The 17,026-nt window shown below is 47.2% G+C and overlaps 1 protein-coding gene across 1 annotated transcript; it reads left to right on the top strand.

Moving 5' to 3' along the window:
* Window positions 1-4,717: 4,717 nt before the first annotated feature.
* LOC309566012 (uncharacterized protein) lies at window positions 4,718-5,923 on the top strand (the record flags this gene model as incomplete). The annotated part of the gene is made up of 1 exon (XM_082271031.1): window positions 4,718-5,923. The coding sequence occupies one exon, from the start codon at window positions 4,718-4,720 to the stop codon at window positions 5,921-5,923; it is 1,206 nt and encodes a 401-aa protein (XP_082127157.1).
* Between the last annotated feature and the right edge of the window lie 11,103 nt (window positions 5,924-17,026).

Raw genomic sequence — 17,026 nt, 5'->3', positions numbered from 1 at the left:
GCCTAAGAGCCTGGCAGCCAGCTGACAATCAGGCAGTTGGGTGGATTCCAACAATATGGTTGGGATCCTTCCAGAGCCTGACATTGGGCTTTACACTAACATTAGCTAGCTGGGTCACAGGAGAGTAAAAAAAGAAAAGTGCACTCCTGGCTCCAACTGACTTCTCTTTTAAGTCAGTATCTCATTTTTTTTAAATACTATAGATAACCACACTTCCCATTTTAGGGTATCTCCTCTCCACAGGAGGAGCAACCTAGACACCTTTGGGACAGCAGTATTGTCAAACTGGGGAGAGTGTGATGTTAGAAGCATTAACAAACTTAGACGGGCTTGACTAACAAATTAAAGCTGAACTCCAGGAAACATTTTTTAAGCAGTTACAGCAATAATTTTGGAATAAAGGTTTTATATAACTTTATAAAAGCTGACCATTGTAAGCACCTCTGCCAGTGTTAACCCTCAAACTGCCGGACAGTTGGAAAATAAACTTAGGCAGGCCATTGATGGTGGTGGGTAAGAAACTTTATATGAAGTGTTTATATTGGATTATAAAATGTGACAAGGCGCGCTGTTAGGTGATGCACCAAAAATACCTAAAAACGAAAAGCAGCTCCCACCAATTCATGTACTTGTATAATAATAATATATATATAAAAAATGGTGCGCTAACCAAAGTATAAATAGTATATAAATATATATGTGGATATGCTGTGCAAATTTAGCCAATAATGTGCAAACGGTGAATATGAATATATATAAAATCAATTGATCTCTAAATTAATTCTTTCTTCAATGAAATTCAATCAGTGATAAAATCCTATCTCAACCTTGTGCAAAATAGCAACTCTTGTGCAGATGAAGGGAAAAAAAAAAATCAATTTAATCCAGAATAAAATATCAGTTCATATAGAAATCCATGAATGGTAAGATTGCATCAAAAAAAATCCCATCAAAAAAATATAGTCAGAAAATTGTGTATATATAAAAAAAAAAATATATATATATATATATACCAGGGCTCGACAAACCCCGGGCGCCAGGTTGCATTTGCGACTAGAATTAGCGACCTGGTGCCTGGGGTGCCCTGCAGGAGGTGTCCTGTCCCTTTTGCGCCCCCACCTCCTCCCGAGTGCACGGACTTCTGCGCCGTCCGAAAATTGAGGCCCCGGCTTTTCGGCCTTCTTCTGTGAGATGAGAGAGGCTTCCAATGGGGAACTGTGGTGGCCGGGAGTAATGACTTTCCACTGCCTGTTCTCAATGCATTCTCATCTCCTTCCCAAGAGGAAATGAGAGGGAAGATTTTGCAGGCTTCATCTCCCTGTCCACTTACCTTTGCTTAAAGGAGAGTGGACAGGGAGTGTGGTTGTTATTATTAATTTATTTTTTACATTTAAAAAAATAAATAATAATTTTTTTTCTTTTTTTTAATTATTAAAAAAAAATAAAAAGTAATTTTCTTTTTTTTTTTCCAATTATTATTATGAAAAAAAAATTATATAGATAGATAGATATATCCTTTTTTTTTTTCCTCATCGCTATGCCACAGCCGAAGGCCCCTTTCACACGGGCTGTCTGATCAGGTCCGCCTGTAAGTTTTTCAGGCAGACCTGATCGGACCCTTCATTCTCCTCTATGGAGCAGTAATCTGCCACCATCTGATCCTGTCCGCCAAAAACAGACGGATGGTGGTTCTATTTTCTATCCATCTCGTGGATCGGATCAGATGGCATCGGATGGAAAGAGACAGACAGTCTGTTTCCATCCAATTGTGCTATAGAGGAGAGTGGGGTTCTAGTCGTATTTATGTGTAAATTTAGTATCCGTTTTATTAAATAAAGCTTGGTTGTTAGTTTAAAAAAAAAAAAAAAAAAACTGGCTCCTAACTTTTTTAGCTGGCTCCTAGATTTCAGGCAAATTTGTCAAGCCCTGATATAGATATATATATATATATATATATATATATATACTCTATATATGCCACTTTATTTTGATGGAATGTTACCATTCATGACTTCTATATGAACTGATATTTTATTCTGGATTGAATTGATTGGCTTATATTGGATTGTTAAACCTGTGTAACGATTTGATTTTTTTTCTAAATCCTTTTTCAAAATTGGAATAAAAATGTTAATCTACAAACAAAAAAACATACAAAGGTGTAGCGCTAAAAACGAACAGAAAGTCCTTGACTCAAGGACTTTCTGTTAGTTTTTAGCGCTGCACCTTTGTATGTTTTTATGCCATTGTTCGCTACCAGTGAATTGTGTCAGCTGCTTTTCTATACATTATCCTAATACTGTAAGAGCAGGTCTATTGTTATTTAAGATTAATCTTAGTTTCATCCGTCCAAAGAATGCTTTTCCAGAACCGGTCTGGCTTTTTTAGATGTTTTTTTGGCAAAGTCTAATCTGGCTTTTCTATTCTTCAGGCTTATGAATGGTTTGCACCTTGTGGTGAACCCTCTGTATGTGCTATCGTGAAGTCTTCTCTTGATTGTAGACATTGACAATGTTACGTCCACATCCTGGTGAGTGTCCTTCACATGTCTGGATGTTGTAAATGTTTTTTTTCTCTACCATAGAGAGGATCCTGTGGTCATCCACCACTGTTGTCTAACATGGACGTCATCAGTGACCCTTACCATTGCGTTCTTCTTTCCCCAGATTATACCAAACTGTTGATTTGGCCACTCCTAATGTTGCTGTGATCGGCCTGTGTCCAATTATATTTGGTCCCTTGAAAAAGAGGGAAAGCTATTCTTAAGAGCTGTAATTCCTAAACGCTTTCTCCGATTTGGATGTACATACCCTCAAATTAAACCTGACCTGAGAGTGTGCCATTTCAGCCCATATACATTATATAACTATAGCTTGAATATGTTTTGGTAAATACCTGAAAAAAAACTAAAATTGTGCCTGTGTCCAAATATATATGGACCTAACTGTAGTTCAGTTGTGTTTACTTATCTCTCTCCAAAGCCCAGTGTCTTTATGCTGCTTCCTTCTTTTGTTATCAGCATGATAACTTCTGACAATTTCTCCAACACAGGAGATAAAAACAGCTGGAAATTTGTGTCGGGGTGGGTGCTATAAATAGATTAGCAGAGAGCTGGTCTATTCACAGCACAGCTCTGCACATTCCTTCCTTCCTCTGACTATGTGGAATGGGGGTTCCTCCAATCAGCTGTCAAATAGTGTATGCCAAGACTACACTCCCACAGCTGAAAACAGGAAGAAAATAATCTAACATGATAAATGGGCAGGCGGAGCCTGCAGTTGTGGGAGGGGAGGGGCCGGCCTATTTAACGTCAGGCCGCCCTCCTCACTGGGCTGACGTATTCGGGTACCGGACCACGCCTATCCGACGCAGCCATTGATCGTCATACCGCCGTCAGCTACCCACAGGAGCCCTCAGGAAGCCGTGAGTATGCGGGGAATGTCCTGTGCCAGCCGCACGCTAACGGTCGGCACCACGCGGACACCCCTGCTTTCACCCCGCTCTCCCCCGGCTCCACTCGCACCCAACACCGCCTCCTCCGGGGGGGAGCGGCGCCGCGCCCCCCCCCCCCACCTCACACAGGTCACTAGGCTCCATCCGCTCGCCCCAGCCTCACACATGCACCGCACCTCGTCCCTCCTCCATGGTCTCTCCTCCCCCGGCCGGAGGAGAGGGAAAAGCAAGTGTACGTTCATGCAGCAGCGCTGATCTCCGGGGGGGAGGGGGGGCGCGTTTCCGCATCTGGGACATGCAGCTGGCCTCTAAAACCAGCCTTCAGGCAGGGGAGCTGTCACAATTGGGTACCCATGCTTTATTCCATGGGGGGGGCGGATCGGTATTCCACACACATCAAACCGCAGGTGGGAAAGGGGGGGGGTTGGGGGTCGTCCAACTGCAGGCAAGAAGGGGGGGGTCTCACAGGACTCACGCTCCCACAAGCCTTGCCGTCCCCGTCCTTTTCCGGTCTCCACGCCATGGGTCTTCGACCTTTGAGACCCACCTTCTTACGCATCCACGGTCACTCGTCCATCACTGCACGGACGCACAACTGGCTCACGCAGCTGCCAGGTCATGACATCTCCTGGTTCATACCTCAGTCTGGTCACCCCCCTTAGTGGTAGGTCCAGGGGGGGCACCTACGCAGGCCGGCCCCCCTCGCACACTAGGGTTGGCGCTCGTAGGGCATTACTTCGTTTGAGTCAGTTCTCATGTCATCTCACATCCATAGCGTCAACCACAGTTTTGCTTACCCACAGGTAGTCTGCTTGAACATTACCAGACGTTCAACCAAGTTAAGACCCCTCAAGAGTCATCTAAGGTATGCTGTTCCGTTACCAAGAGTTCCCCCTCTTCGTTAACTGGCCCAAAGGGGGGGGGGGGCAGGGGTGGGGGGTCAGGAGCTTAGGCAGGTCACTTCGTAGTTATCGCAAGACCAACACCCATCCTCACACAGAGGTACTTTCGCCCATCGGCCCAAATCATAGCTAGCGTCTCGCTATTTGGTCAGAGTAGTCAGGGCTTCACCTTCCCAGAGGCCTACACCCCGCCATCATCAATGGCACAGCTTAGGTCCAAATCATAGTTAGTGCCTCCACCAGCCCCTGGGGTTTAGCAGGGCCTCACGTCCCCCGTTTCCAAAAAAAATAAATAAAGCGCCGGTTAACGCCCTGTCGTTTGAGTTTTTCATCTCCTCTTTTTCCTTTCATGTCATCTCAGCATGTCTCGCGCATCAGACCAAGGAGACGACCTCTCCCTGCCTAGCACGCCAGCCAGGCCACCCACTCCGGTTTCCGTTCCCGTCGCAGGAGGTAGCCAGGTTCCGTCAAGTCCTGGTTCCATGAGGACATGGACCATTCCTAAGATTGCCGCCGAGTTGAGACGGAGGGGGATACCATTTCCGGCCACAGCCAGGAAGGCGGAGTTGTACAGGATCTCGGTATCCAATACCGGCAACCCGCAACCAGGGACTGACGCACGGGACAGTGTCAAGGACGCTTTAGCCGAAATCCAGGCCACCATGGCGTCTGTTCTGGCTTCCATTAGTAGCCTAAGTCAGAGGCTGGAAAAATTAGAAACCCCTGTACCGGCCTCCGCAGCTTCCCCAGGTTCCCTGCCCTCTCAGGTCTTTGGCTTGCCAGCCCCTCAGGGCACCTTCGCAGGTATGCCAACTCCTTCAGGCCCCATTCCTCACATCATTACACCAGCGCACATGGTCCCGCCCAATATCAGGAAAGACATTCTGGAGGGGAAGGATGTGAATCTCATGTCGCTGTTAATTGCCTCTCAAGACATAGTCGAGAGCAAGACTTACAATTACGGGGACCTGTCTGTGGTTCTGAAGGCCAAGGACCCCAGACTAAACAGGAAGCTGTCCATTCCCGAGTTTGTCTTGGCCTTCGGTCTGTTCAGGGACGTGGTCTGCTTTAACTTCCCTCATCGCAGAGAAGAGCTGGACTTGTATCTACACAAGTTGGTCGACCTGGGGCACAAGTACGGCGGCACCACCTTCTACGATTATCACCGCTCATTCTCAGCCAAGGCAGCGGCCACCTTTGCCCAGTTTAACATCAGGATAGATTGGGGCCAGCTGGACACCGAATTGTTCTGTCGCCACTTTGCCGGGCTTGTGCCACCTGCATGCGCCACTTGTGCTGCAAACTCCCACTCCACCAACTTGTGTGCCGTCGAGCCCAGTTCTTCTGCCACCAGCGAGGTCACCCCGGGCCCCAGCAGGTCTGATCAGAAGTCCGCCAAAGACAAACTGGGGAGACCGATAGTGTTCTTGGGCAAGGCACAGGTATGCAACAACTTCAACGCGGGGGGCTGCAGCTTCAGTGCCTGTAGGTTGTTGCATATCTGCTCCACCTGCTTCCGGGCCCACGCCAAGTCCATGTGCCCCAGTCACCTTTTTCCCAAGAGCTGACTGACCGAGGTACAGGTCGATTCCCTGGCCTTCTTTTTGAAATCCCATCCCTCTCCAGACCTAGTCGACTTTTTAGTTTCAGGCTTCACGACAGGGTTCCACACTGGTCTGGTGGCACTCCCGTCAGGCACATTCGAGTGTAAAAACCTACAGTCAGCCTTGGCTGACCCGGCTGTAGTCGACACTCTTTTGCAAACAGAGGTAGACAAGGGTTTCATGTTAGGGCCTTTCTGTACCCCTCCTTTTTCCTGCTGGCGAACCAACCCATTGGGGGTAGCCACGGGGAAGTACAATAATAAAAAACGATTGATCATAGACCTCTTGGCTCCTCATTCCATCGCCACGCCAAGCCTCAATTCTCTTATTTCACTACAGTACACTACAGTGGATCACGCCATTCAGGCTATCCTAAAAGCCAGGAAATCAGCTTGGCTTGGGAAGACAGACATTTCCAATGCTTTCAAGCTGCTGCCTATACACCCATCACTGTGGCATCTGCATGGTGCGAAATGGAGGGGGTTTTACTATTTCGCCATCCGCCTGACCTTCGGGGCCAAAAGCAGCCCCAAGATTTTTGATTTATTTGCAGAGGCTCTGTGCTGGCTCCTATTAAATATCGGTTGCTGTCCAGTCATCATCCATTACTTAGATGATTTCCTCACAGTGGAAAGTCCCACAGCCACTCCACTCAGCCTGGTAAAAACGGTGGCACTCTTTTCGGCCCTAGGGGTTCCGGTAGCCGAAGAGAAAACAATAGGTCCCTCCACCAAACTGACCTTCCTAGGCATTTGCCTGGATTTGGTCGCCTTGCAGGCAAGCCTGCCCCCGGACAAAGTTCAGAGGATCAAGGCAGAAATCGAGGGGTTCCTCGTTAAAGGTTCCGCATCCCGGAAAGACCTACTGTCTCTTCTAGGTTCCCTGAACTACGCCATGAGGATTATTCCCCAAGGCCAAGCTTTTGTCTCCAGGCTCCTCTGTCTGCTCCCTGGCCTCCCGCACGACGGGAGTACTGTCTCGTTGGACGGGCAGGCCAAGGCGGACTTGACCATGTGGAGGCAGTTTCTGGCACATTGGAACGGGGTGAATATGTTCATCCCGCCTTTTTCCGACCACTCCCCGACGCGGCAGCACATTCAGGATTTGCAGCCATTTGCGGGGTCAATTGGTTCAGAGACTTTTGGCCACCCGAGACTGCCAGTCTACCATCTTTTAACCGCACTTCCGCCCTTTTTGAAATTTATCCCATAGTGGCAGCAGCCCGGGTGTGGGGACACCGGTGGGGAGGTCAGACAGTAAAATGTTTCACGGACAACATGGCGGCCTGCGACATAATCAACAAGGACCGTTCCTCATCCCTCACCATCATGAGCCTAGTTAGGAGACTCACTTGGCTCGCTGCCACCCTACAGTTCCACTTAATTTGCGAGCATGTGCCAGGTTCCCACAACTCAGCAGCTGACGCCCTTTCTCGTTGCAAATTGCAGGTCTTTTTCCAGTTGCACCGCACAGCCGTGAGTATCCCAGACACGCCACCTCGGTTTCAAGATCTCATCCTGGACTAGCCAAACTCATGGCCCATGGGAGCACGCTGGCTCAATCGGCACTCTCCGTCAACACTAGGCGCTCGTACGATCGGGCTCTGACCATCTTCTCCAGATTCATCACGGAGTACAGCATCTCGGATCCTTTTTCCTTAGACACCATGGTGGCGATCACCTCCTTTTGCCACTTAAATCTGAAACTCGCCCACAGCACGGTCAAGCTTTATCTCGCAGGGGTGCAGTTTCATGTGATCAACACACACCCCAGTCACAGTGCTTTCATGTCTTCCAGGCCAATTAAAAACATCTTAAAAGGCATCCTTCGCTTGGAGGGCTGCAAGCCCGCGAGACGTCAACCGATCAACAGCTGCAGGTTTAGGGCCTTGTCTGACGTGTTGGCCACACGGCCGTTTGAGGCAGGAACAAATCATGTTATCAAGTTTGCCATATACCTGGCCTTCTATGGATTCTTGCGCCCCAGCGAGTTCACCGCGGGTAGGTTAAACGGGGCCTCCAACCCGCTGAGGGTGGCAGATTTGACCAAAGTAGGGGATCATTTCCTCCTGACACTACGTCACTCCAAAACCAACCAGGTGGGACCGCCGGTTGACGTTCCCCTGTACCCTACAGGCAATCAGTGGTGCCCGGTCCGGTTGTTGGATCATCTTCTCCCATCCTTGACGGGTCGTGGCCCAGATGCCCCCCTTCTGAGTCTCCACGGCTTGCCACTCACCACCTCGAAGTTTATGCAATACGTGAGAACCCTGCTCTCCAAAATAGGTTGTGACCCTGCAGCTTTCTCGGGTCATTCCTTCCGTATAGGGGCAGCTTCGGCAGCATCTAGCCACAACATACCAGTGCATATTATCAAAAGGATGGGCCGTTGGAAGTCCTCTGCTTACAGCCGGTACATTCCCCAGCCGGAGAATGAACTCAGACTGGCTTTTAGAGATCTGGCCACATAGCACTACAGGTCTTGCTTTTGTTTTGGGATATGTGTGTATTAAAGGTCGTTTTGGTTAAGTTATACCTTTTTGCCCTCTTTATTTACAGGCCTGCCCGAAATGGTATTTCACTCAGTTATTCCCCGACCACAAATGGGCAGGCGGAGCCTGCAGTTGTGGGAGGGGCCAGCCTATTTAACGTCAGGCCGCCCTCCTCACTGGGCTGACGTATTCGGGTACCCCTCCCTCCACTCCCCTTTTTTCAACAATTCCATCTTGGTGGGCCCTCTTTATTTACAGGCCTGCCCGAACCACGGTTTCGGCACGCCTCAACCGTACTTCTTTAAATGGTATTTCACTCAGTTATTCCCCGACCACAACTTTCTTTATAAGGACAGCAGATATAAAAATCAAACTTATATGGGGGGATTTGTTTACTCCCCGTATATCATCTGAGGCCAGGCCCGGACTAGGACAAAAAAAATAGATCCGAGCATTTTAGACTGGGCAGCCCAGTCCCTGGGGGGGGGGCGGGGATGGGGGCCAGGCGTTTGCGGCAGTGGCTGGGGACTGGATATTCATCCCGAGGGACATCCCCATATAGCAAAGAGACAGCCCGATCCAGCAAAAAGACAGCCCCATATAGCAAAGAAAGAGCTCCATCCAGCAAAGAGACACCCCCAGTCCAGCAGACATCCCCCATAGCAAGAAGAGTCCAATCAAGCAAAGAGACATCCCTAGTCCAACAAAGAGACAGACCTGTTCAGCAAAGAGACATCCCCAGGCCAGTAAAGAGACCACCCCAGACCAGCAAAGGGACGGAGAGACGTCCCCAGACCAGAAAAGAGATAGCCCAGTCCAGCAAAGAGACAGACCTAACCAGCAGAGAGGAAAGCCCTAGTCCAGCAGACACAGCCCCAATCCATATCCCCTTCCCCACTGCTACAGAGCAGGACTTTGTAACACACACTGGATCAGTTTAGGGCTATATATATATATATATATATATATATATATATATATATATAGGAAACAGGCAGTCTAGCATAGCAGCACTCACTTTATCACCGCTTCAGGCCCTGGTGTGTGCTTCTCAAGAGACACCTTTCCGACATCAGGATTTCAAGCCAAAAAACTACAAAATCTTGAGAAGCTTAAGGGAGTAAATGCAAAATTCTGTGTTTTCCAGTATTTTACGTTGTTTGCATTACAAATTTTCTGTACTCTTTCATATTTTTATTTTTTGTGTACACTACAGTATGTAGTGACATTGTTCTGCATTACTGAATTTGGTCACTAGATGTCAGCATGATTCACATATCAAGTGAATATGTGCTCGTAATGTAGACTGGTCAAATAAGTATCAAGATTCTGTTTATATATTGTTGCTGTTGCAAGTATTTTTTTCTCTTGCAATCTTAATAAGTCCCCGTTCACACTAAGGCGACCTGTGAGGCGACCTGGTCGCCTCACAGGTCGCCTTCCATAGGGAAGCTGTGGACCCGTTCTAATAGGAGCGACACAAGTCGCTCCGACTTAGAAAAAGGGTCCGGAGCTTCATTGGGGCGACCGCCATAGACTTCAATGCTATGAAGTCCGTGGCGGCCGCTCCGAGGTCGCGGCGCGCTGCTCGCACAGCGACCTCGGAGGTCGCCCCCCCAAGTCGGATCGCGGCAATGTGAACGGGGCCTTAGAGTCTACAGTATATAGTTAATTTACTCCCCATTTGGCCCATTTTTTTCCAGTATTAGCCTTTGGTTATTTAAATCAGTATTAAACCCAAAAGCAAGTACTTAATATATTGCAGTTTACCAAATCTGCATTAGTTTTCTTTTTTAGCCTTTCTTTCTTCTGTTTTCATATGGTGATCCAGCCAAAAAGTCTGTTGCTTTTTTAAAAGAACAAGCATTCTTCTAGATGTATCAATTTACAAGGATGAGACAAACCATTTAGTACTAACGGGTGCCTACAATGATCAACATTCATTTATTCATGTAAAACCTTTATTTCCCCCCCCCCACACACACACACACAAAACTGTTGCTGTAACCCCAGTGTTAGCTGGAGGTCATCTGAAATTTGTTTACGTATCTAAATCCTTGGTGGATTTGCTAGTGTGCTTCTGATCATCATTGTAAAAATAAAACAAAATTAATTGGTAAAATAAAACATTTCCAGTTCAGTTTAACTTTTGGACAGGTGAGCTCACATTCCCCACAAAGTACACCTTGATGTGATGCAGAATTCATACCCAGCTCAATTACTTCAAGCTGCCCAGGGACTGAAACAGCAAATCAAGCCCAAACTATAACACTTCCACCATCAGTTAGTTGCACGGTTGGTTTAAGCTTTTTCTACTGTAATGCTGCCATCAGTTTGCACCAAACATATCTATTGTTACTGTGGTAAAAAAAACTATCCTAGTGTAGAACCCTCTAGTGTATAGTGGTAGTGTAAATAGGGTTTTTGATAGTGTAGGTAAATTTAGGCTTGGCTAAGAGCCAAGCCTGTGTTAAATCTGGGTCAGGGCAAGTGACTCAGGGAGGCTGGATGACTCATAAGGCAGCACCTCTGGTACCTCCCTCTACTTGCTGGAACCTTGGAGAAGCTTCCAGAGGAATGGGAAGGAGGTTAGGAAGAGCTGCCTGGAGTATTGAGGAGCACCCTACCTAATGGGCTGGCAGGGGGTAGGCCCTTCCTAAATACTATGGGGCAGGGGCAGGAGAGTTTTGGTAGAAGATGGAGTGCTGAGGAGGCTGTCCATGGCCTTTGAGGGCAGCCCCCTAGTCTGTGGGGGTGACCTCAGGCCTGGGGCTCGGGTGCTGGAGGGATTCTCCTATGACACATTAAGGAGTTCTGCCTAGAGGCACAGAAGCAAGAGTGAGGACAGCAGGAGCCAGCTAGCACAACCAGAAGATCTCCAGGAGAAGTCAGCCGTGTGGCTGGTGAGTGTGAAAGTCTGGGAGGATTGTGGGAAGCAGCCAGGAGGGCTAGTGAGAGAGGCAGCTGCAGCCAGGTGGACTGGCAGTGCCTAAAGAGGTGGTAATCAAAAGCTACAGGAATCTAGCTGGACACTGGATTTTTCTCTACACAACCAAAGGGGCCCACGGTACTTACCTGTAAAGGACTTTCGCTTAATCTGAGTGCTCTGCCAGGTTCATCAAACAGTATTTCAGCTGGGTTTGTGTTGCTTTCTGCAAGCAAGTGATGTGCTGGAGGAAGAGGAGTGTATATAGTCGAAGTGTCCCTAAAGAAGTTTGTTCCAGTCAAGTGGGCATCCCATTATCATCCCATCCCCATTGACGTTTATTAACCCCTACATAAAACAAGAAAAACAAAGTTGCTGGACTGTTTCCTGTCTCAAGTGTGCCTGTGGAAATTTGGTGAGCCTGGCTGTGCAGGGAAGAGGGTCCCTATTCACCAGCTCCTACAAGGGGTGCGCTACATTTGGGGGTGTCATCCTGGCTATAGCCCAGGGTAACCTGCACAGCCGTTGCTCCTAGCAACCAAAGCTTCATCGAGCCAGATACTGCACTGTGTTCCAGGACCACTGTTGGGGTTAAAACGGGGAAACGGATTTATGTGCCCTGCCTATTTGTGACTGTATGCTGTAACCAAGCGCCGTTGCCCTCAGTAACTAGCTGGAGCTGCTGCTGGAACTGCTTACCCAGTTGCCCCAACCACAGCTGGGATGGACACTTGTGTTGAGAACCTGCTAATGAGTGTGAGTTGTGATATGTGCTGTCACCCGTGGCAACCACAATGGGCTATCGCAAGCTGGAAAGAGTGACTGTATGCTGCAATGTCCTGCTAAAAACAGTGAAAGTGTGCACAAAGATGTCCGCTGTTGCCCATGGTGATTAGGTTAAGCCAGTGGGTGCCTGCAGGAGGGGGTCTGTCAGTTGCCTAACCACAGCTGATGCGAAAGACTGTCTTAACCTTGCTAACAACAGTGAGATCTGTGCTACAGACTTTGCTGTTACTCATGTCAATCACAGTAAATGCTTGCTGCCACCTGCTCCCAGTTGCTCGGGCACAATCAATGCAAGCAGCGTGTTCAGACAAGTTCTGCAAGTTCCATCATCATTGTGCCTGCAAACTTCAGTACAGTTAGCAAGGGGTTACAGCAGAGCGCATGGGAAAAGACCTGCTTATCAGAGCTACAGGTGCAAACCAGTCTGGAAGCTTGGGGGTGGAGCAACACCCCAGAGGAGACCCAGCGTGCCCTGCTAACAGTGAGAGAGAGGAGCAAGATGGCGGAAGGTGCACGTGTACCCACCCCTGTCCCCAGCTGGAGCATCGCAGGGGATTCACCCTCCGGATGATCAAAGAGAATGAGTGACTGTGCTTACTATGCAGAATACTGAACGAGTGGTCAGTGCCTGGATCCAGTGCGGGTACTGGGATGAGCAGCTTGCCAGGCTGGCACCCAATGAACAGGAACCACTGAACTACAATGTGGACATGCACCTGCAGTCATGAATTTCAACTATACAACAACGGACGTCCCAGAAGGCCAGAGTGGGCCTTGAAATCTCTGCTTAAGGTGGGGTTGGGTCTGAAGCTGGTGATTTCCCTGCAAAGAGAAGTGACTTTGGGGAGAGAGTTGGAAGCCTGCCATTGCCTGCAGCCCAGTCAGGGACCCGTGAGTACTGTCAATCGGGAGATAGATGACATCCCTGAAGTTGCCAGCCACACTAGGAAGGAGCCTTTGCAGGAAGACAACTCGTCTTCAAGTGAGCCAGTGGGGAGTGGTAGCTGTGTGTGCATAGAATGGGGTTGTCCAGAATTCAGGCCCTTGGATAGTGGGTTTGCAGATTGTTCGTCAAATAGTAGCTAGGAGTGGGAAGACTTCCAGGAACATGTGAAAGTGTTGTCCGAGGTGTTGAATGTGCCAGATCCAGCTGAAGGGGCCGGAGGAGCCATGCAGACCCCATGTGTCCCCCGTGTCAGACAGACCTAAACAGACCCTGTACTACCCAGACCAGAGCAGCTGAGTACATGCAGTGGGTAGTGAGGTCGCCCAAAGCCTGTATCCTTCCTGGGAGGGGAAAGCAAAGAGAACTGCCCAGGTTTCCCAGACTCCAATGGGAAGTGCAGTGCAAAACAGCTCTGGAGTGGGGTCTGGACTATCCCTATGTCCCTCCTGACATCATGGACATCATTTAGGACTCCTGGGGAGAGTGGGAAGTTGATCTGTTGTGGGAGTACATGCATATCCCCAAGCCTCTACGAGTGCCTGAATGTGAGCTGATCTGGGCCCAGTTTCAGGACAATCAACAGGAATGGAGGCTGGTGAGCGTGAATCTACAAAGACAGGGTGGTAATTGTGAAAGTAGGACAACCCACCAAGAGCCACTCTGTCACTGTCGGAGGAGCTGACAGCAACCTAAAGAGATTGCCGAACCCTACCTTTTACCTGTGAAGGATTGATGGGAGAGTTCAGCTTGCAGGTAAACTTCACATGGACAGCTGTGAGGATTGCGGTCTGTTATTTTTGTTCTTCACGAACTAGGCCGGCCAAACACCCTGCTTGTTCCAGACGGATGTCCCATTCCCAAAAAGAACTTTGGGTAAGGCCTACTGCTGTTTGCTAAATTTGAAGGGGGCTCCTCCTATCAGAGACTCTTGGGGGGGACTTTTTACCAGATGGACTCGCATTCCGCATGAAGCGTTCTTTGATGTGATGCAAATTTCATATCCGGCTTAATTACTTCAAGCTGCCCAGGAACTGAAGCAGCAAATCAAGCCCAAACTATAACACTTCCACCATAAGTTAGTTACACAGTTTGCTTCAGCTTTTTCTACTGTAACGCTGCCATCAGTTTACACCAAACATGTCTTATGTTACCGTGGCCAAATAACTATCCTAGTGTAAATAGGGTTTTTGATAGTGTAGGTAAATTTAGGCTTGGATAGCAGCAAAGCCTGTGTTGAATCTGGGTCAGGGTGAGTGACTACTCCGGGAGGCTGGATGACTTATCAGGCAGCACCTCTGGTACCTCCCACTACTTGCTGGAACCTTGAAGCAGCTTTAACAAGAATGGGAGGGAGGTTAGGAGGAGCTGCCTGGAGTATTAAGGAGGGACCCAGCCAATCACCTGCAAATAGGCTCATAGGGGGTAGGCCCCCCCTAAATACTCAGGGTCTGACCATCAGGGACAGGAGCGTTTGGGTGGAAGATGGAATGCTAAGGAGGCTGGCTGTAGGCTTTGAGGGTAGCCCCCTAGTCTGGGGGGGGGTCTCAGGTCCTGGAGGATTCCACTTATGATAGTGGAGGAGTCTTGTCCAGGGGCACGGGAGAAAGAGTGAAGACAAAGGGAGCCAGCTAGCACATCCGGGAGATCTCCATGTGAAGTCAGCTGGTGAGTGCGGCAGTCTGTGAGGAAGTAGCCAGTAGGGCTAGTGAGAGAAGAAGCTGCAGCCACGTGGACTGGCAGGGTCTGAAGAGGTGGCGCAGGGATTAGTAGCCACAAGAATGTAGCTGGACACTGGATTTTTCTCTACACAACCAAAGGGGCCCACAGGTCCTTGCCTGTAAAAGGCTTTCACCTAATCTGGCTGAGTGCCCTACCATCACATGAATGCGACTCCGCACATAGTGATTTTGGAAACGGTTCCTGCATTACTTTGGTGCAATTTTGGCCTTTGAATATGAAAACCACATCCAACTAACACTACACAATCTCACTGAAAGTTGGATCCAAATTAGATTGCATCAGTGTGAACCTAGTCTGAGGGCAACTGAATAAGCATCAGTCAGCATTTTCTCTCAAGTTTAGAGATAGACATCTAAAGTACTGTAAGCTTTTTTTGCACTTTTTCAAAATCTAATCAGAACCAGTAAAATGAGAAAATTTTTTATATCAAAGAAATGATCCTATCTAAAGAGATGTTGCTCTTGGCGCTGAAGATTGTGTTCCCACAGGTTCCAGTCATGAAAATCACATATTGAGTAGCAGTGATACAGGCTAGGAGGTACATTTACTGTTAGATCGCAGCTACAGTCAAATTGCTGCATGCACAAAAGTAATAATGCATCAGCATAAACCATGGCACTCATCACCTCTAGCATGTTTCAAGAGTATACTATCCAATACCATGATAAACCTGCTGCAAATGTTTTCCAAAGCAGTCATCCATCCTACATTTTAGGCAGAGGTAACAAACACATAAATTGTAGTTAATCTTTGTTCCATTACACATGGGCTTCAGCTTGTAAACAGAAGTCTGGAAAGCTTTTAACCATCTCAGCTCTGGAAGGTTTTACCCCCTTCATTTACCAAAATGAACAAGCACTAGGTTTTCAAGATCTGTCCATACACATCACATTAATAACAGACATTTTGCAACTATTGGTGAAATACCAGTACAGTGCCACCAGTATTAAAGTGCAATTAAACATAAGAATTCATAGGTGTCCTAAATGAATCCTAATCAATGTGCTTGACATTCCAATTTAACGTGCTTCAAACACTTCATGTATATTTATAGTGATGTATCAAATATGAAGTGTGTTTTATATATATATATATATATATATATATATATATATATATATATATATATATATTTTTTTTTTTTTACACAAATAGAGCTATACTTTGGTGGTATTTGCTAGAGGTGCGCATTTTCACTGGTCTCACGATTCGATGATGCATTACAATTACTATAAACAAATATGTATACAGCGCTATATAAAATCAAATAAAGTGACAATGTGCATCATATAAATCAATAAACTCGCTTGAAGTGCAATATATATTCCTCTTAAGTGCAATATATAATGTCCATAAAGTGCATTCAAAGTAAAGTGCATAAGAGTCCACTAAAATATACATATAACCGTGGATTAGAATTCAATAAAGTGCTTGATAGATGTTTCATAGAAAAGTGCAAGTGACACCACCACCGTTTAGCCACCAGATGGCCTTTCACCTCACTGAAGCATTAAACCAGCATTGAATCCTCAATAAGACCAATATAGGGAAATTCCACTTCCTGAATCGATCACATTCAAAGTAGAATCAATTAAAGGATAATAGCAGTGTACACTAAAGGCCCGTACACACGTACCGATCGTCGGCATACAAACGTTGGCGGACGAAAGATCTGCCGATTGTACGCGTGTTAGTATGGTGCCTCCGACAGATGTCTGCGCACAATCCGCGGACAAAAGTCTTTCTTGCAAACATGAAAATTTTTGTCTGCGGACACCAGAACGGACGATTGTTCGCCTGTCAGTACACAATTCGGCCGACACACAGCTACAAATCCCAACACGCATGATCAAACCAAATGAGTTCCCGGAATAATTTTCTCTAGTAAACTCAACATTTTATTCAGAAAGAACTTTCGGCTCGCGGAAGTCCAAGAAATAGGTGAAATGCGGAGCACATGCTCATCTTGATAAATGTGAGAAGAAGGAAGATGCTGCTCATAATGCCATACTTTTCTAATAAAAAGGCATGTGTTCTGTTATGATGAAGATAATGTTTGTCTATTCTATCTGTTCTATCAAATTTTATAATTAAATAATTTGAACTCTTCACCATTATTTTTGTATTTTCACACCAAAGATCTAACTATTGATATGACCCTTTATTCTTGTATGAATT

This window comes from Pelophylax lessonae (assembly GCF_965119305.1).
Source record: "Pelophylax lessonae genome assembly, chromosome: 10".
NCBI lineage: Eukaryota > Metazoa > Chordata > Amphibia > Anura > Ranidae > Pelophylax > Pelophylax lessonae.
This window is presented reverse-complemented; position numbering and strand designations above follow the sequence as displayed.